The sequence below is a fragment of the Carcharodon carcharias genome, chromosome 10, assembly GCF_017639515.1.
Source record: "Carcharodon carcharias isolate sCarCar2 chromosome 10, sCarCar2.pri, whole genome shotgun sequence".
In the NCBI taxonomy this organism is placed as follows: domain Eukaryota; kingdom Metazoa; phylum Chordata; class Chondrichthyes; order Lamniformes; family Lamnidae; genus Carcharodon; species Carcharodon carcharias.
Window position 1 is genome coordinate 24,903,273 of NC_054476.1, and position 22,292 is coordinate 24,925,564.

The 22,292-nt window shown below is 41.7% G+C and overlaps 1 protein-coding gene across 1 annotated transcript in view; it reads right to left on the reverse strand.

Annotated features, from left to right (window-relative positions):
- The window catches only part of shank2b (SH3 and multiple ankyrin repeat domains 2b), an 834,833-nt gene that overhangs the window by 750,701 nt on the left and 61,840 nt on the right, over positions 1–22,292 (reverse strand). Inside the window, exons 3-5 of the mRNA XM_041197641.1 lie at positions 14,222–14,425; positions 11,744–11,815; positions 5,305–5,413 (exon numbers count right to left, since the gene is read on the reverse strand). Of these exons, the coding sequence (XP_041053575.1) occupies positions 5,305–5,413; positions 11,744–11,815; positions 14,222–14,425 (385 nt within the window). The remainder of the gene's footprint in view (positions 1–5,304; positions 5,414–11,743; positions 11,816–14,221; positions 14,426–22,292) is intronic.

Genomic DNA, 22,292 nt, shown 5'->3' on the forward strand with positions numbered 1-22,292 from the left:
TAGCACCTTTAATGTAGGAAAATGTCCATTGGCACTTCAAAGGAACGTTAACAGATAAAGTTTGACACTGAGCCACATAACAAGATATTAGGACCGGTGCCCAAAAGCTTGGTCAAAGAAGCAGATTTTAAGGAGATCGAGTAAGAAAGAAAAATCGAGGCAGAGAAGTTCACAGAGAAAATACCATTTGTCATGAAGATGTGCTTTATGTCAAATAATGATGTTTAATCTGCTGGCCGGTAACATGAATTGAATTATTACAAATGCATTTTTTAAAACACAGACTTAAGTTGACTTGAGATCACAGACAAAAATGGCTACCCCAATTTGTATCAGTGTGCATCCCACAATCCACTCCATTGGAATGGAGACAGCAAGTCTGCAAAACCCATCAAAGACAATGACTTCCTGGGGAATGTAAAGAACCCAGCTCTGCTGTTCATTAACAAGCCATTAAGGCAATCACCTGAGGTATTCAACTGTTGGAGACAGACGTTAAGACTAATCACTTGGACAATGGGACTTGGGTTAAGATAGCTTTCCAGACATGAGCTAATCAAATTATCCTTGAATTAAATTGACAATGACCTTATCTGGAGCCCCCTGGCAATTGGAGAAGGAAGGTCACATGGCAAACCAACCCTTTGTATGTTTTAAGTTTATGTTTTCTTAGCAGAACTGAGGACAAGAAGCTCAGAGAGAAGACTCACCTGGTGAGTTTTGAGTTGTGTTTGTTGACTGTGACCATCCAGGGATGCCCTGCTGCAGGTAGATACCTTTTAAAAGAAATTCAGCCCCACACTACCATTTCCAAAGGAATAACCAAATCAGCCAGCTACACTTTTAAATCAGAAGCAACAGGACCATCGAATTCAGCTTGAAACAAACTGAGTCACCAAACGGTAGACTGTATATTCCTTTTATTTTTCACGGACTCTGCTTTGACCAACCTATCCTTCCCCACTCTGTAACCTGTATGTATGTGTGAACTTCGAGTGTGTGTGCACGAAACTCTAACTCAGAGTTGGAAACGTTTTTGAAGGATCCCGGGGAGCAGGGGTATTTCCCATCGGAAGTTCACACTTCCTGGGCAATTCGTAAGGAGTCCTGGCATTGGGGCTTCCGAGGGATCCTGTAGAGTATCTTGTGGGATACGTCCAGTGGCTGAACATCTGGAGGCCGAAACACCTGGGCCATTGTTTTTCTTAGATCGGTTTAAGTGTAATAAAAGCTAACCTCTTTCTTTGTTAAACTCAGCAAAATCTGTCTGATTTTTTTAAATGATCACAGCATGTAAACTGGTAATCACTCACTAAATTGCCAAGTATATCCTTTTCTAAACACAAAAACCCAGCCAAAAGAGGAGAGGGAAGCAGGTGAGGAACTATTTGACCCCCCCCATCACCTGGTCGTAACATTGTTTAGTGAACAAGACATGGCCACAAGTACTGTGTTTATTTATTAGTACATTTCACAAGTGAGCTCAGGTCTCAACAGCTCTTTATATGACTTCTCAAGCCGTTAGGTCTACATCCAAAGGTCAATTACACAAATATGCGCTAACACAAACTTGATCCCTACAGTAAATTCACTTCAGTTACTCTCCCCCAGGGTGAGCTTGTCAAACAGAACCAATGGTGCGTTGGGGAAGGAAACTGTTAAAAGAGTTAATTATTAGTTAACAAGCTAAATACCCATTTGATTGTATAACGGGTGAGACTAGTTCTGTCTGTGGAGAACTTTATGACCAACAACAAAACTCTGTCTGAAAGAGGCTGTCTTGGTTTCAGTCTTCATTTCCAAACAACTAATGGAGCTTAACATGGCAGAGTGAAGAAAATCAAAGAGGGCAGAATTGGAGGAGTGCAGAAATCTTGGAGAGTTGTAGGACCGGAGGAGCTTTCAGAGTTAGGGAGAGGGATTTGAAAACACAGGTGAGAATTTGAAACTTGAGTCATTGCTTGACCGGGAGCCAATATAGACCACTGAGCACAGGGGTGACGGGTGAATGGGTTTGGTGTGAGTTAGGATATGGACAGCAGAGATTTGGATGAGATCACAAACACAAAAGATGTAAAGTGGGAGGACTGTCAGGATAGCACTAGGATAGTAGATCTGGAGGTAATGAAAGAATGGAAGAAGGTTTCAATAACTGATGAGCTGAGGCAAGACTGAAGATGAGTGATGGTACGGGAAAGTGGACAAATCATTCATATTTAGTGCTTGTGCAACTGCTTACTCACAAAAAAAAGTTTCCCTCTTTTGGTCCATCATTGTAATAATGAAGTTTCAAACTGCAGTAACTAAACCACCAGGAACACCTGCAGCTGCCACTACAAAAAACATGTACAGCTGAATGTCCCCAAGAGCTGCATAGGAATCCACTGTTTGCCAATAACTTTGGGAGTTTCAGTGTGAGATTTAGAGAGGCCCCTACAAAATTTCAGTACTTGTTTCTTTAATGGTTTGAAACACTCTGGAGACTTTTCAGCACCAAGTTTTTAAATTTGTATCACATAAGTTACAGGTGAGGAAAGCCATTAAGCCCACCTGAATTTATCCACCAAGAAAGACTCGAAGGTTTCCCCCACTCCCCAGCAGCTAACTGGTCCTTAAATAATTCCAGGAATTTTGCCTTCATTCTATCTGACCGTCCATTCCATATGTTGTTCACTCCTTGTGTGAAGAAATTCCAGGCATCATAACTAAATTTGCTTTTTCCTGTTTGGAACTTGCGTCCCTTGTTCTAGTCTAACAGTATAAAGTAATTTTCTGGATTTGCCTTTTCCACATTATTATATATTATCTCCTAAATTCCCTCAATCCAGGTTGAAAAGCTTGAGTTTCTCTATGCTTTCCTGATTACTTAGACCTTTTACTTCTCTAACTGTCCTCTAGTGTCTAAATGTTTCCCTTGTGTTACAATGATCAAAACTGGATGCAGTATTGAAGATATAAAAGCAAAATACTGTGAATGCTGCAAATCTGAAAAAAAAAATAGAAAACGCTAGAAATACTCAACATGTCAGGTAGCATCTATGGTGAGAGAAACAGCGTTAAGCTTTCAGGTCAATGACCTTGCATCTTTTGGACCCTTGGCTGGAGAGTCTAGGAATAGGCATCACTGTCCCAGAGCAAGGGGATGACCATTTCCAACTGAAATGGGGACAAACTTCTTCACTCAGAGGCTGGTAAATCTTTGGCATTCTCTACCCCAGAGAAGTATATTCAAGGCTGGGATCGATACATATTTGGGCACACAGGGAATTGAAGGATATGGGGATAAGGTGGGAAAATGGAGTTGACGTAGAAGATCAGTCATAATTGAAGGGCGGAGCAGGTTCGAGGAGCTATATAGCCCACTCCTGCACCTAATTCTTATCTTCTCTTTCCTGTGGCTGACTCAGTGAATCAGGGTGCAGCGTCAGTATATATGCTGAGAATATATTGGGTCCAACTGCACTTCTTGCTGTCAAATAGCTGTTAATGGATAAAAGTTACTGTTGATGATGATGTTAAACAAGTTCAATACTCATATCAAACTCCTCCCTCAGTTCTCTTACAAACACATTAGCTACTAAAAGGGTTAATGCCTCCATAAAATGTCTGGCAGAGGAATGTGATACAAGTGTATTCAGCATCTGTGCAATAACATCATCGATGGTAATTTCTACCTTTTCGTGTCTAAGCTCAGACAGGACAAGCAGTTTGACAAAGGACCAGCGGCCAGTTGGCACCCATGGAAATGTTGTCCAGCATAAGGAAACTGGGGTAAATCAAAAAATGCTACACCATTATTATCTGTTCATGAAATTTGGTCTTTAGCCCTTCCTGACTGATTTATTTACACAAAGAATTCCAAACAAAGCATTAGCATTTTTAAAGTTCTCCTATCATTTCTGTCATTCCATTTGGACTCATTTCTATTGGTACGACTGCTGAGAAAGAATTTCTTCATTCTCTCTGTGGAGTTCCAAAAGGTCTGGTGATTGATGTGTGCAACAGTGTAGGAAGATTACAAGATGCAAGTCAGAAGGTGAGGGAGTGCACTGCTGGAAATTTTATCTTTCAGATAGGACATGAAACTGAAGCCTCTCAAGTGGACGTAAAAACTCCCAAGGCATTATTCAAAGAAGAGTAAGAGTTCTCCCCAGTGCCCGGGCAATTACTTATCCCTTTGATCATTGCTGTTTCTGGGAGCTTGTCACTACTTACAATATAATGTGTAGCTTTAAAAAATGCCACATTTCCTGCAATGCAATACTGGCTAAACTTCAAGAATGTTCCATAGCTGTAAAGAACTTTGGGATGTTCTGAAGTTGTGAAAGGTGCTATATAAATGCAAGATTTTTTTTTACTTTTGTTCATTCATTAGCTTATTTAACACAAATGGGTTAAAACAGGTAGTGGTCAGAAGAATGTCACAGGAAGATGTAAAACGTTCATCCATTGATGTCAACCTTGTAGGCTTTAAAGACAGGAGCTATAGCTATCTGTCAGGGAGAATACAAGGGGAAGCTTGCCTCGATGGGCTGAAGGGCCTTTTTCTGTGCTGCAGACCTCTTTGACCCTATGACTTTTGCAAGGGATATCAAGGATAACTCTGAAGGTTTTTGATGAGATGTTAAACCATCTCAGGTGGACATAAAAGATTCCATGATCCTATTCAAAGAAGAGCAGGGGAGCTCTCCCCAGTGTCGTGAAAGATACTTATTTCTGAACCAACTTTACTAAAACAGATCACCTAGTCGTTAATCGCATTGTTGCCTGTGGGATCTTGCTGTGCACAAATTGGCTGCCGTGTCATCTACATTACATCAGTGCCACCATTCCAAAAGTATTTCATTGGCTATGAAGCGCTCTGGAACAATGTGAGGTTCTGAAAGTCGCTATATAAATGCAAGTATTTATTTTATGTTACCAGTGCTGCACTTGAGCTGTACGTAAGGTAATGCAACTCATTCAGAAATTCCCGTCCATCCATGTGTCTTGTTTCCACTCACTGCTTCCTTAATAGCCCAACTAGTATAAATGAGGCAGTAAAAGGCATCAGTTAGCACAATGCCCACAAAGAACTAGTGCACTGTGCAATTATGATGCTGCTTATAAATAAATTATGTGCAGTCATTAATGAAACTGGTTAAATTGTGCAAGGTTACATTATGCCTGTATTGTCCCATTATCTGCCATTAACATGTGTCCACTGACATCACAGACATGATTAATCATCTTAATAATTCTGAACATTCTCAGAAACAGAATCAAAACAAAGAAACCCCTGCGGCACCTTGCTCATCAACATACCTCCACTCTCTGAGTCATAATAATTAGGATCCAGACCTCTATCCAGCAATTTAGCAATTTTCTCAAGTGCCCGATGTTGAACATAATCCATAAATTTTCTAAGGTTGGCCTGAAAAAAACAAAACACAATTGTTTGTAAAGTACCTTGGGCGCTGTTACCAACACACCAGTCTCAGCAAGGTTCAGAACTTAAGCTAAGTATCGTTTATTACCACAGTTAGAGAGGAATAGCTGCTTAGGATAAGAAGCAAGTATCAAATATATTAGAGGGCAATTCCCAGTACTTCTTAGTCGCGTGCTGCTCATTGCAAAGAAAGGAAAGATAAGAAAGGAAGGCTATGGTTTGCTTTGGACGTTATTGTATTGATTTGTTCGGTCGGAACAAGAAACTTGCCAGCAAATTTCTGATCTGCAGATGGTCACCTTTCAGTAAACAATAGGAACGTGATACTTGAACTCAAGTTTCTGTTCCTAAGAAATGCTGCTGCACAAGTGATCATATTTAAGCTCACCCAGTGGATTGCTCACACATTGAAGTTCATCAGCCTTGGGATATGTGCTGTACCATCTTGTTTTAAAAGCACTGAGGCCCAGCTCCATAGACAAAACCTTAAAGCACAGAAGGAGGCCACTCGGTCCATTGTGCCCATGCCAACACTTTCAAAGAGCTATCCAATTAGCCCCACCCTGCTGCTCTTTTGTCACAATTGCACAATCTTCTCCCCTCAAGACTTTAACCAATTCCTTTTATAAAGTTACTATTGAATCTTCTTCCTTCAGGCAGTACATTCTACATCATCACAGTTTTGCTGCATATAAAATAGTTGCCTCATCTCACCTCTGGCTCTTTTGCTACTTACCTTAAAGCTCAGTCCTCTGGTTACTGATCTTTCTGCCATTGGGAACAACTTGTCCCTTTTTACCCTATCAAAACCCTTTGTGATTTTTTGAATGCTTGTATTAAACCTTCAACTCTCTTATTCCCCACAATCCCGATTCACAGCATTCCTAACCTCAATCGTGTACATAGAATCCTAGAACCTTACAGCATAAAGGAGGCTATTCAGCCTGTTGTGCCTGTGCAGGCACTTAAGGAACAGCTATAGTGCTTAGTCCCACATTCCTGCTTTTGTCCATAATTATGTAAATTCCTCATCTTCAACGACCTCTGCAATTCCCTTTTAAGATTATTTATAGAATCAGCTTCCACTGCCAGGTGAACTATTCCAAACCCCTCTGAGGAAAGAAAACATTCTCCTCATCTCATCTCTCTAAATATTTGTCAATGATTTCAAATCTATAGCCTTTGCTTATTCACCCACTTGCTCAAGGCTAAAGGCCTTTATCTACTCTATCAAACTCTCTGATCATCTTGAAAACCTCCGTTAGATAACATCATAACCTTCTCTGTTTTAAGGAGAACAGCACTAACTTTTTCAACTCCTCATTACTGAAGTTCCTCAATCCTGGTAACATCCAGATCAATCTCCTCTGCATTCTTTTGTAAGATCCTTGCATCTTTCCTGAAATGTGGTGGCCAGAATCATGTACAATAATCCAGCTGAGGGCTAACCAATGATTATAAATTATAAAGTTCTAGAATGATCTTCTTTTTCTTGTGTTTTTTTTATTCATTCATGGGATGTGGGCTTCACTGGCTAGGCCAGCATTTACTGCCCATCCCTAGTTGCCCTTGAGAAGGTGGTGGTGAGCTGCCTTATTGAACTGCTGCAGTCCATATGATGTAAGTACACCCACAGTGCTGTTAGGGAGGGAGTTCCAGGGTTTTAACTTAGCGACAGTGAAGGAATGGCAATATATTTCCAAGTCAGGATGATGAGTGGCTTGGAGAGGATCTTCCAATTGGTGGTGTTCCCATTTGTCTGCTGCCCTTGTCCTTCTAGATGGTAGTGGCCATGGGTGTTGTCTCAGGAGGCTTGGTGTGTTCCTGCAGCATATCTTGTAGATGGTATACACTGCTGCTACAGTGCATCAGTGGTAGAGGGAATGAATGTTTGTGGATGGGGTGCCAAACAAGTGGCTGCTTTGCCCTGGATGGTGTCAAGCTTCCTGAGTGTTGTTGGAGCTGCACTCATCGTATTCCATCACACTCCTGACTTGTGCCTTGTAGATGGTGGACAGGCTTTGGGGAGTCTACGCCCTTAATTATAAACATAAGTAACCCATATGCTCTTTTTTAAAACCTTAATTAATAGTTGTTGCGAGAAAATGCCAAGCATAGTCAAGTTGGGTGAACAGGAAACTCTCAGAGGAAAATTAACTCCTGGGGTGACCTCCGTTTGACTCCTTGCAGCTACAGGAACACAAAGCACGTCTGTAGCTGCAGGAGGTATCCAAGACTTTCATTCTTCTCAGCTATGGATGGTGAGATAAAAATGGAGGAATGATAAAGTCAACCTGTCACTCAGCCACTTGGCAATGCACTGGGTGACCCCATATCACCGGTGGAGGGCTGTATTGCAATACTTATGGAGCACCTCTACTACATGAAGAATATATTTTCTGTAGTTAAAGCACCCACTAATGCTGCATAATATCCCTATTACAGAAAAGGATGTTAAGTCCCTCATGATTTCGCCCATTATTATCTCTGTAACCTTCTCCAGCCCCACAACCCACTGTGATATCTGTGCTCCTCCAATCCTGGATTCCTGCACATCCTCTATTCTAATGAATTTAAAATTGGTGACTGTGGTTTCAGCAGCTTCTGCCCTAGGCTCTGGAATTCCCTCCACAAACCTCTCTACCTCTCTCTCCTCCTTTAAGACACTCCTCTCAACCTACCCATTTAACTCAATTTTTTGATCATCCTTCCTCATTCTTTCATGGCTTGGGTCAACATTGTGTTTGATAACACCCACGTGAAGAACCTTGGAATGGCTGAGAAGTGATTAAAAAGAGCTTTACGAATAGAGGCATAGATTACAAAAGCGAGGAAGCCACGATGAACCTTTATAAAACACTGGGTCGGCCTCAACTGGAGTATTATTTCCAATTTTGGGCACCACACACCGGGAAGGAAATGAAGGCATTTGAGAGAGTGCAGAAAAGAATTACTTGAATAGTTCCAGGGGTGAGGGACTTCATTTATGTGAACAGATTGGAAAGGTTTGGGGTGTTCTCTTTGGAGGAGTGAAAGTTAAGAGATTTGATTGAGATGCTCAACATCAAGAGGAGTCTGGACAGAGCAGTTAGGGAGAAATTGTTCCTATTAATGGAAGGGTTGAGGCAAGAGAGCACTGATTTAAGTACAATGGCAAAAGAACCAAGGGTGACATGAGGAACAACAACAGCTTCTGGTTAGGATCTGAATGCACTGCCTGGGAGTGTGTTGGAGGCAGATTGAATCGAGATTTTCAAAAGCAAATTGGATAATTATGTGAAGTGAAAAAAATAGCTAGGCAACAATAAAAAGGGAACAGCTGAATTGCTCTGGCAGAGAGCCAGCATGGACATGATGGGCTGAATAGCCTCCTTCTGTGCTGTAGACATTCTATGATTCTGTAAAGGCTTAATATAAACCCTATGAGTGTTAAGGTGTTCGAACTATAACATTAAGGTGGAATGACGTTGGCAAATCCTGGCTTGTTGGCTACCAAAAGGTGGTAACTTGCCCACCACAAAATTGTTTTATTTGTGGGCGAGATTTTACCAGCCGTTTGGGATAGATTGGAAGGTGGGAAGGCTAGCAAAACAGCAGGGGACGGGGTGGGTTGTGTGCCCATCACCTTCCTGCTGCCATGCTATCTTGCCAGCGGGAGGAAAGATGGTGGATGACCCTCCCACCCAGAGCCCAATTGAGTCACTTAAGCAGCCAATTAAGGGCCTCCTCCTGGTTCCGCTGGCATTTAACCAGCCTGCCTTTTCCAGTGCTCTTTGGTCCACGGAGGACCAATTAGTTGGCAACCATCGGGGGCGGGTGGCCATCCTTAAAAGGGATGGCAGTCCTGAGGGGCGGCAAGATGTGACCCCAGGTCCCACTGACAGCCGAAGCATGTTTGTGCCTGGCTTTTGAGGCTGGTAATGGGACCTCTGCTGTATTTCTGGTTATATGCTGTTTGAATATAATCGGTTTAAGAAAGGCTGTTTTCCAGTGGTGTCGTTTCCTTGCTGGATAAATCCCATGCCTCATGTTCAAACAAGCAGAACCAGCAACTTAAATGATACAATCAAATCTAGCAACCCAACACCAATTTCAAACAATCCTGTCAAACTGAAACGATTATCGATAGCTTAGTTTGGGAGCTAGGAATTGCTTCAGTTACACCAAATTATTTCTTAATTTAAAAGAGGCAAGAAGTTGCTGGTTAAGAGTAGCTTGGGGCCTTCCAAATATTGGATTGACATGCCAAATCACATCTGCCAACCAGATACTGTCGGCTAGAAATTCACCTCAGGCAATGACACAAAACAGACTCTTTTGGATGGCTCGCTTATTGGTATGCAGTGCCTAATAACCAGTTGCATTGCAGTCAATGGAATTAAATATCAGGCGTTGTATATAACAGGCGGCCAATCTGATACCGCAGACAAAGTTCTAGCCCTGCGCATTCTGCTTAGGCGGCCGACAGATGTTCCCTGCAATCAGAGAAGTTTGACCTCCGCTGCAGCAGGAAATAATCCACAGGTAATGGCGATTGATGAACTCGATCACCTCAAACACGTTTGAACCAATCTGCGTGCTCATAGCGCTGAATTTTGCCCTTGATGGGCGGGCGGGCCTGACCGACTCGGCGGCGGACAGGCAGCCGATCACCACCGCCGAAATGGGCCCCGCCGCCATTTTAAGTGGGTGGGCCGATTCAGGCCCACCCAGCGTGATGCCTGACAGGAAGCGCCATGTACTTCCTGTGTTGGGGGGGGGGGGGGGGGGGAGCATTCCCCAACTGCGAGAGTGCACTCTTTTGCGCATGCCCATGAAAGAGCACACATCTCCCTGAGGCTAAGTGCTGCCTCAGTGAGATCGCTGAAAGGTTTTCAAAGTTTAAAAATAGAAAAATAAAAAAAATCATTAACATGTCCCCCTCATGTGACAATGTCACACGAGATGGGACATGTTAGTCAAGTGCACAAAAACTTTATTAAACTTTTTTAAAGCCGACATTAAACCCTTTCCCGCCACTGGATGAGTTTCATTAAAAAATCACTTACCCGCCTGCCCGTTGGGCCCATGCGCTGAGCTGAAGTTCGCATGGGCCCCTCAAAATTGACGTCAAATTGCCAAGTTAAGTGCCTTAACAAGGACTTTAATTAATAGCGGGTGCTCATCGCGCTGTGTAGCGCGCCTGCCCACCTAAATATCGCGATGCCGCGTGCTGACTTCAGGACGTTCACGCGACATTTTAAGCGTTGGCGTCACCCACGCGTCAGCCAGAAAATTCAGCCCATAGTGTTCTCTGCACTTTCCCAAATCCTGCAGACTTTACATATTTCAATCTGCACTTTCAGACATGAATTCACCATGATTGCTGGGCTGTGACTGATATTATTTATTTCTGCTGCTCTCTCTCTCTCTCTCTCTCTCTCTCTCTATCCCATGTTCTATGCAGCTCTCTCTATATTTTCTCCATCTCTCGGTACATCTCTCTATCTCCCTCTCTATGTATGTATTATAAAATTGATGTCAAAATGTTTTTAAAAAAATATCTATAACTTAAATTCCGTCAATTTAATATTGCTCTATATTTTAACAGAACTAGCTGGAAATAATTTATTTGTTAATAAACTGAAGCTTGGGGTGTTTGAGAGGCATAATTAGGTGCTATATAAGAACATAAGAACATAAAAAATAGGAGCAGGAGAAGGCCATTCAGCCCCTTGAGCTAGTTCCGCCATTCGATAAGATCATGGTTGATTTGACTGAGGCCTTAACTCCACTTTCCTGCCTGCCCTGCATACCCTTGACTCCCTTGTCCTTGTCGATCAAAAATCTGTCCAACTCAGCCTTGAATGTATTCGATGACCCAGCCTCCACAGCTCTCTGCGGAAGAGAATTCCAAACACAACCCTCAGAGAGGAAATTCCTCCTCATCTCCGTCTTAAATGGCTGACCCCTTATTTGGAAACTGTGTCCTCTGGTTCTAGATTCCCCCATGAGGGGAAACATCCTCTCAGCATTTCTCCTGTCAAACCCCCTCAGAATCTTATATGTCATTAAGAAGCAAGCATTGTAGCTGCTAGATTAACCAGTCTGCTTATAAGTGCAGTTTAACACATGTGCAAAGGTAGTCATAAGAATAGAAATGTAATTTTTATTCAGAGAATTTGATTAATTTTCTTGTGAAGTGAGATGCTGATAATTTAAGAATAAGAATTTATTAGGAAAATGAGCAGTAAATTTGGCTAAAATCATTATTGTTCTCTTTGGGTTATACGCCTTCCTTTTGAAAGGATGTTGAGATTATGAAAGTACGTTCACCTTTGTATGAAGTTTTGAAATTTGCTTCTCATCAACGTTAGCTTGCTTGTATACTCTTTTCTTGTAGCAAAACTGAAAATAGAAACAAATACATATTCCCTGATTTAATTCACAAGTGACACTTATCGAATAAAAAAAAATCATGTAGCTAGTTTTGAGTTAAATAAACAGAGCTGGATGAACAGAGAATTATTTACAAAGTGATTATATTAGAAATGCATGTGTCGGCTTGGTGGATTCAAGTCCCACTCTTAAGAACCAAACACTTATTGCCCTGGGCTGAAAAAGTACTACATTAGCAGAAGTGCCATCCTTCAGATGAGACATTAAACCTGCTGCAGTGGATGTAAGAGCTTTGAGGAGAGAGAACTCTTGTTAAGAGAGACTTAGGCTTCCAATGCAATGAAAAGGCTGAGTACAGAGTAAATAGGTTGTGCCTGAGTGCAGGCCTGTAAAGGAACCTGCCCACTTTGTGTGGACAATCTCCCACAGGGTGCTCTGGACAGTACTTCTCTCCAAACCAACAAAAGATCTGTGTGTATGAGCTGTTGCACAAACTGGATATGCATTTGTTGATATCAGAAGAATGATTTGTGTTTAATTTGTAAGTTATTAGATGTGCTAAGGCATGGTGTATATTTCCTAATTAGTACCAACCATTCTGTTCTTTTAACCCATCTTAAATCATAAATGGAAAGTAAGCAGGATTAAATTTGCAAGATTACTTCATTCAAAAATGCAAAGTAACCACATACAGGTGATTGCTTTAGTTTTATGTTCCATATATTACAACAGTAACTAAACTTCATTGGCTGTAAAGCACTTTTAAGATGTCCTGAGGCAATGAAAGGTGCTATATCAATGCACGTCTTTCCTTTATCCTTTCTTTTTAATTGGTTAAACAGTGCATGAGCATTAGAGGTGTACAGACTTCTGTTTGTTAGTCACATGCAACCTGAGTTCTGGTAATCCTACCTTGGACAACAAGCAAACATCGTTCTATTGGAACTTAAATATTTGTAGAGATTTTAAAAAGGCTGCTCTTAGCATTGATGATTAACTCTTAAATCAGGACACTGAGACCTGTTATTACGAGCAACCTCCAATCTATAAAAACTTGGGCGTTGATTAATAGGTGCCAATTTTTGGAAGGAGATGTTGCCTAGTGAGTGGCCAGCACAAGGGGAGTGAGAGCAGTGAGGCTTGTCCAGTCTTAACAGCCAGGCCACATTTCACATGTTGCTTGGCATCTACCTTATTAAATCAACCAGGAAGCAGGCAGGAGGCACTCCCCAGCTTGAAAAATCAGGCAGCTCAGAGGTCACCTACAGGGTCCTGGCAAGACTGGTCCCTGTCACTTGGAAAGTAAACCAAAGAGCTTGGGGGTGGTAATCACAGATGGATGGGATTGTAGGTGTTGATAGTTGTTGGAGGTAGGAGGGAAATGGTGGCAAGGGGCAAGTCTGACCATAGGCCAAGAGGATACCTGCAAAGAGAAAAATACATTTTTAAACTTATTATTCTCATTCTGGATCTGGATACCTGGCAGATTTGAGCTAAGGAAATGAATTATTGTTACTACCCTACCCACCATCAGCAACTTTGATCTGAGGAAGTGAACCACCACTCAAGTCTCAGGTAAACTAGCAGTCAGGTCTCAATAATGCCATCAGGGTCAAATTTCCACATTTGAAGAATGTGGAATTACAATTTAAAATTGTAGTCAACCAGATTAAGATGGGAACAGACTAGCGCTACCTCCCACTCCACCACAGCATTCCACCCCCCCCCACCCCCACACCCATCATCACCTAGAGAGAGGGTTAAAATTCTCTCCATAGATTTTTAATTTGACACATGAATCCTATGAATGAGTATCAAAAAGACCAAAAAAAATTGAATGCTCCTAATGTACATTGTTTAGTTCAAATGCGAATATAGAAGTAAATTGCATCCAAAGTGAAACAGTCTCAGTGTCAGCTACATCCCAGTCCAGAGACTTGATTTAGGCTGGCACTTTGGTGCACTATGATGGGAGCACTGCACTGAATGAGTTGCTGCCTTTCAGATGAGATATCAAACCAATGCTCCACCTGGCCTCTTAGATGGCCACATAAAAGCTCCCACATCACAATTCGAGGAAGAGCAGGAGCATCTCCCTAGCATCTTAGTCAACATTTATCCCTCAACCAACACCATTAAAATAAGTATCTGGACATGTATCTCATTGTTTGTGGGAGCTCACTGTATACCAATTGGTTGCGGCATTTCCCACATAATGAGAAAATTAAGTCATCGGCTGTGAAGTGCTTTGGGATGTCATGAGTCCATATGTAAATTTCTCTCTTTCAATCTGTCAATTTTTAAAATCTCTCAAATCACCAAATTCAATAATGTCAATGATTAGAATTACTATGTTTGTTGGGTCATTAGGTAAGGGAAGACCCAGATACCTATTGGCTCTGTTGCCACTGTTACCTCGAGTGAGGGAACTCCTTTGTTGATTGGCTGGGGGTATTCTTTGAGCAGGCGCTCCTCATCCAAAAATTTGCCATCCCTTCCATTGCTTGCTGGTTGGAAGAGACCATAATTCAGCACATCTTTCAAACTATGGTTCAGGGTGCACAGGATCCGTTGCTTGGCAACCCACACAGTGGCATCTGGATTAAACCTCATACATTTCTGTAAAAGATAGCAAAGTAAAATGGTACCAACTCACCAATAATCTTCCTGTGCAATGAATTCAACACATTTCACTTCCCCAAAATGCATACTTTAACTAATGATCACTGTCACTGGTTTATGGCATTCATGCCACTCGATCCTCAAAATAATGGTTAAAAATCCCAGAAGCCCACGTTATAAAAATGGAATTTGACTTAAGGTATCGATGATTAATGATTCTAATAGCAAACAGACAAACTCATCACATCCAAGTTGCAAAATATTAGTAAAAATCTTGGAATCCTATCAAATTAAAAATGAATCTAACTTATCAGTTAGTATCAACTGATGGATAGACACATGATTGGATAACCACAGTTTTGATTCTGAATGGTTTAAACAGGTTATTATTTAAAACTTTAAAAAGGTAACACAAATTTAACACTTTCAGCAACTTTTTTTTGAGTTTAGTTACTTTTCCATGTGCCAATTCTCAGTTGTCACATGCTCCTGAACAATATATGGAATGAAATTTAATTTAGGTTTGCAGATTACAATGACTTCAGACAAGGAAATTGGTGCATGAATTCATTGCCACTGTGGAAAAATACAAGAAAGCCTGACTTTACATCATGGCACATGCATCAGACACACTTGAAAAGACATAAATATTCAATGGGATCCTATAGCACATAAGTGTTCAATGCAAATCTTTTCTAGAAGATGAAATTTTAATAAGTTTGAGTACAATATGAGAAAGGACTGAAAATTAGTGGGTAAATTCAATGACAAATCAGATGCAGAAAGAGAAATAAAGAGGGAAAGAAAAATTCGATGAGAAAAGCTAAGAGTAAAAATAGAAAATTACACAATTCAAGACCTGAAGGAATGGGGCGCCAAACTTTTAATTACTTGATTGCACATTTGGGGCCAGAGAGATTGATTGGTAATCATTAATAATTATCACATAGTTGGAAGCATACTTATGGTGTTAATGACTATGCTCAACTTTCTGTGTGGTGCATTGAATGGGCAATGAATGCACAGACACAATAACTTCATGGAGATTCTGGGGAGGTTGAGTGTGAGATGTCAAACTGTCCAACAACTTGTGGCAAATTGCAATTCATGAGATATCTCTCCCTTGCTGCAAATTGCTGACCAATTTGTGTCTTAACAAATAAAAGCTACAGTGCCTTAAATAAACCTCTTCCTACAATGTAGAGAAATGGACTTTACTGTCTGTTGGACAAGTCCAAAAAATATATCGTGCTTTAATCTTTTGTTATTTACATCTTTCCTTTTTTAAATCACACACCCACGCAACTGTGCTTAACAATATTTATACTGATATTGGAAAAATGTTAAACTCAGGACTTTTGTTCACAAACTTCCTCCAAATTTTAATAATAACACAATCCTTTCACAAATTATGAGCAATCTAATATGAAATAAAATTTTCAAGCTTTTATAATAAATAAGCAAAAGAAAGTCAGCTGCCAGAACCATTTAGAACAGTGGTTCCCAAGTGGGCCTGAGAAATAAAATCACATTAATCTCCCGCCCCTCGTATTGTCCTAGCAGTGAATTTTTTTCTTCCAAACAGTTCAGCAATGTGACAGCTTTTTGACATCTGATTGGCTGTCCCCTCACATGGCTCATTTGCTGCTGTAAGCTTCACCGGAAAATAGCAGTGCACTGTTAATTTAAAGGAGGTACTTTCAACAAATGTAAAAGAAGTCCTTTTTCTTTCTGGGTGACCACTTTGCATAACACCTTTGCTCAGTTCAGAAGTATGACCCCAACCTTCCTGTTGCTTGCCATTTCAATTCACCATCTTGATCTCATGCTCACATTCCTGTCCTTGGCCTGCTGCAATGTTCCAGTGAAGCCCAACACAAGCTGCAGAAACAGCACCGCGTCTTCTGATTAGGCACTTTAATCTTCTGGGCTCAACATTGGGTTCAACAACTTCAGACCAAGAACTCTGTCCTCCGTTTTGAATTGCTTTCCCCCAAGTACCAGTCTGTATATTTTTTCATGTCTTTGCTTTCAGACAGCGCTGAGCTTTATTTTGCTAGTAACACATTCTGCTGCTTTGCTTTCAGGCAATGTTGACCTCTATTCTGATATTAACACCTACTTTGGACCAATGCTTTGTCTTTCTAATACTATCAGGACCACTCCATTTGCCTTGTGTTCCATGACATATTTGTCATTTAATCTTCCCTGCCCTCTAACTTATCCTTGACTTCAATTTTGCTTCACCTGTCCCTCCCCAGTTTTTTTAACAGCATAAAACCTGTCCTATTCCTGCCTCTGTTTGGTTCTGAAGAAGAATCATATTGGACTCGAAACGTTAACTCTGTTTCTCCCTCCACAGATCCTGCCAGGCCTGTTGAGATTTTCCAGCACTGTCCTTTTCCTTTCCCTATGTTTCTTCCCCCTTCTTTTTACTTTCAATTTAGTTGATTTAAAAGTAATTTGTTTAAGTTTACAGCACCCGACTCCCCCAAGCCCAATCCGTCAGAACCCAACCTGATAACGGCCCCCAAACTCTGTGGATCCCAATCCTTTTCCAACAAAGAATACTGACCCGCACACAGACTGCGGACTACAGAACGCAACCACCCCTTGCCCAATCAGATGCCCATACGTAAGCCCAAATGACCAGCACCAACTGCTTGCCAACTGCAGGAGAAGCCAACGTCCAACCCCTCCAATGCTAACACCCCCCAACCCCATCGAACTGATCACAAACAATTCCAAAATATATTACCAATTTTCTCTTTCTTGATGAGAAATGTAAACTGTAAATAATGTCCACTCTAATTAAATATTTATGATAAAAAACATTAAATGAACTTGTTTGTCTCCCTCTTTTGATATTTGCTGTTAAATCCTCAAGTTAAAATGTTAGAATTGCCTCAGCGCCTGTGCCAGGAAGGAAAATCTACATGCGAGAATTTTAAAAAGCCCAGGTTGCTATTTAGTGACCCTGCCTGGAAACGAGTTCCGCAGGCACTGTTGGGCCAGCCTGTCCTCCACAGCCAATGAGCCACCAACACAGACCTCCCAAACTCACACAGGAATTAGCTGGGCAAGACACCAGAGACAGCGGCAACCCATGGAACTGCAAGCTAGCAGAACGTACTGTCCACAAACTATTGAACATTTCTTACTTAAAAAAAGAACCACCAGAGTCAAGAACAGCTCCCCCCACCAAGCTGGACTCCACCAGACTAGACATGAAGGGCAAAAAGCACCTGCTCTCCACACCAGGGCCCAGGATTTTCATCACAAATTTTCATTTTTATATGATGTATTTATTATATGTTGATCAATAATATGTGGACTTTAATAATTATATACTGTATCTTACAATGCTGCTTTATTGCTGTTTTGTTTTTGTTGGCATCTGGGGTTTGTTATGATCTTGGTTGAGACCTTTAATTTTTCAAAAAGGAATTTGATCTCCCACTTATTAACTGAAAGAATTACACCACAAGGTTTCAGATTTTAAACAAGAATTAAACAAAGCAATTATTACTAACTTAACACTTCATTTCATAAACACATTTTTAAAGCCTGAAAGTCTCAACAGGACACTCCTCATTTTACTTTTATTTCCACCCCATGTATTTTCCTATACTTTACAGGATCTTGATGGTTCTTTCACTTCTCCTGGAACCAAACCAAGGTGTGCCACAGCTCTCAGGAATTCACTGATTCTCCCACCATTCTCTGAGATATGAGATTTCTTGGGGTCCTTTCACTAGCATCGGGCTAAGTAACCCTCCAGCTTTCCTTCAGCATCTCACTGTTGTGGACACCTCAACTCAAGCTCAGGCCTTGCTGCATTCTTGCTTAGTGACTCCAACCCTGATTTCTAATAGCCCTCTGCCTTTGACCACAGCTTCTTTACAGCTTCCGACCCAGACTTCAATTGCCTTTCTCAAACTGCCCCCTAGCTGACTGCCTGTTTCTATCAGAAATCACACAGATAAACCCAAAACAAAAGGGGAGCTCCCTGCATAACATATATATATATAGCAACATAGCACACCTGGGATGTCCCAGATAGGGATACAAACTAATTCATTTTACCTTCAAAACAGCCTCTTTATTCTGGGAGTCACATGGATAACTTAAACCCCTTTTGGAGACACCTGTGGACATCTCGTCACCACCGAGACTCAGAAAGGGAATCACCCATTGTTTAGAGTTTTTTGCATTTCCAACTCTGACCTTAGTGAATAAATATAGACCATCCTTTGAGCTGCAGTTACTCTAGACTTTGTTTGCTAGCTTCTCAACCCGAGAGTTTTCATTGCTTACATTTAAAAAAATTCAACTCCCAAAATAAAAATTATATTCATAAAACATATGAATCATGATATTGCATATTCATAACAGGTTGCATTAATTTTCAAGTGTTAAAATGAGGTCTTATTAGAAAATAGTTTGGGAAGCGATGATTTAGAATACATTTAAAAACACACTTTGTCATTGTTTACAGTTGCATCCGTCACACGGGTTACATGATTTAAGCAGGGGCATCAGACCTGTTGCTCTCAGCAATCTGACATATATTCACTTTAATGAAAATATGAACTTCATTGATTAATCTCGCACCATGTCCCGTTCACATATCATCCATGTGCTTGCTGACTGGCTCCCTGTCCAACAAGGTATTGATTTAAATTTTTTTTAAAAAATTTATTCATGGGATGTGGACATCACTGGCTAGGCCAGCAATTATTCCCCATCCTTAATTGCCCTTGAGAAGGTGGTGGTGAGCTGCCTTCTTGAGCCGCTGTAGTCCATGTGGTGTAGGTACACCCACAGTGCTGTTAGGGAGGGAATTCCAGGGTTTTGACCCAGCGACAGTGAAGGAACGATGATATATTTCCAAGTTAGGAAGGTGACTAGCTTGAAGGGCAACTTCCAGATGGTAGTTTTCCCACCAACTGCTGTCCTTGCCCATCTAAATGGTCGTGATTGTTGGTTCGGAAGGTGCTGCCTAAGGAGGCTTGATGAGGTCCTGCAGTGCATCTCGTAGATTCTCATCCTGTGGCCAAATCTCTCATTGACGATATCAGTTGGTGGCGAATCCCTTAGCTTGCTAGCAACTCTGTGAACTGAGTGGAAAAAAGACCATGGCCCATTGTTTGTAGTTGTTTGCAGCAAACCCCATTTTGTAAATAACTTGTCTAAGATGTCAATGGACAAAGTGGTAGTTATGGAGTTTGTTGTAGTGATTTCTGGCCATTTACTGTGTAGCTCATGAACAAGAAGAAAATAACATTGATTGCTATGGGCTGCTTGCGCTTCTCCAAAATGATCAAATTGGTGCTGTTGCCATGGATTTGCTGGCGATGGGGTTGGTTGTCGAAGTGCGGCACACGGTTTAACAGATTTTTCACTGAGTGTACATGCTACATAGTTTCTAATGAACTCTTCTATGTGGTGATCTATTGCTGGCCACTAAACTGCTTCACAGGATTGTTGTTTCTTCTTAAATATGTCCTTCATGGGCAAGGTATAATACACATTTCCATAGCACTTTCAGGGTAACTACTTGATTTCTGCATTTGATACAATTGTCATCAAACAATGTGAGCTCATTGTGTACTCTGCAGTAAATACCAATTCTTCCTTGTCATCTCTGCATATCTCTGAGGCATAAAACACAACAGAGCGTGCTGACAAAGTGGTAGCTGTGGAATTGAACCGTACAGCTGTGGTTTTCAGTGGGAAAAATGGATCTTTTCAATGAGTGAGAAATTGTCCTGTGTGGTGCCATTTGAAGCAGCACAATGGGTGCAATTGTGCCAATCTGTGCTTCCCAGCACCACAAGCCACTTCCTGTGTGTTCCACATGCCATTCCATTACAAGGTCCCCACACATGGGTGCATGGATACTATCCTGATGTAATTTCATCTAGCTGATGAAATGCCAGGTGTCCTAACTTGACGATATCAGTTGGTGGTGAATCCCTTAGCTTGCTAGCAACTCTGTGAACTGAGTGGGGAAAAAAGCTGTGGCTGAATGGATATGCACACTGAGATGCTGAGTACATTGGTTGGCCTGACAGACAGTCTTCTTTCACTGTAAAGAAGCATGGAGATTCCCAGTTTCAACGTGGCGGAGGGTATCATGCAGAACTTCCCCTCTCTACAGCCTCTGCTCCATCTCCCAGAGGCATTTCCACCGCTGCCTCCATACTTGTTGCATCCTTTCAATGGACAGGTCACCTTCTCCTCTGCCCTCATCATGAGGATGTAGCAACGTTCCCTGCAAAGCCAAGAAGAAACCAAAACACCGCCAAAAACAACCCAAATTATTCCCAGACACTTTCCAATAGAAAAGTTCCAAACTTGCAAAGTTCCTTATCTGTAATTTTTGGTACTTGGCTCTTTAAATAACACTCCCGCAAGGGTCCACCTTGCATCATCACACTTTTTGTTTGCAGTGTAACTCAGGAATGCATTGCCTGCACATTTGTTTTCCAAGTTAGGACGCCTGGCATTTCATCAGCTTGGTGGGCTGCATTGCATCAGGACAGTATCCATGCACAACCTTCCAACACAATGCCCCCATGTGTGGGGACCTTGTAATGGAATGGCATGTGGGATGCACAGGAAGTGGCTTGTGGTGCTGGGAAGCACAGATTGGTGCAATTGTACCCATTGTGCTGCTTCAAATGGCAACACACGGGACAATTTCTCACTCACTGAAAAGATCCATTTTTCCCACTGAAAACCACAGCTGTACAGTTCAAACAATTCCCAGCCCTAATTATCTCTCACAATTTTCTATCAAGCTACTACTTTATTCAATTTACACCATCTTCTTTATTTCAGACAATTTTCATTTATGCTGTCAATCACTCTTGGTGGACCTCAAAGTTTCCCCAAAGTGCTTCTACATATAGCATATTCCACATTTCCCTCTCTATAATATACTTAAGCAACGTCTCCCCTTTTCACAAGAAGAATTGACTTTGATTTATCACTTCTGTTTTCACTGTAAGCCCCTGAATAACTTCCTTTAAATAAACTCTAGTGATTAGAAATTCATTCGCCCTGATTTTTGGTCACTGGAGGCCGTGATATTTGACCTGCCCAAGCACTACAGGAGGTTAAGTAATGCTTTAAAGAAACCACCTGCTCCAGGCAGCCTTCCATTTTGAATGCCACAGTCCTTATAAAAGAGAAGTCACAACAATGCGCTGCAAGATAATTACTCTGAAGCAATGTGGAAGAGGAGAACGGCTGCCCAAACCCCCCGACCCCATATCAGAGAATGGGCTCTTGTTTTAGTGACGCACCCTTGGATGCACTGGCCAGACAGGCAGAGGCCACAAGGACACAAGAGACAGGAACAGGAGAAGACCATATGGTTTTTTGAACCTGCTCCACCTTGCAATATGATCATGGTTGACCGTGGGCTTCCCACCCAACCCTAAGACCAGGAAGGAGACCCGTTTCTGCCAGGAGCAGGGAATGGGAAGGTGGTTAATGCCCAGAGCGTGGCATCCAGAACATGGTACTGATAAAAAATTTAATGATCTCACTGGGGCAGCCAAGGTGAATGAATGCATTCACATGTCACATCTCACACCCACCACACAACCACCTATGTACACACACTGCTCAATGCACCAAACACCTGTCACTCACCCAGCAGCACACCCTGACACTGAGGACTCCACTCTAACATCCTTACACGACACCTCAACCAATCAAGTCAGCCACACACAAACAGACCTCCGCAAGCCTACAGTATTCAACTATGGCAGGCACATCACCCATTGACACATAGCCACTGCCATTCTGCCCTCCCATATGCAAGAGAAGGTCACCCCAAAGAGGAGGGAAA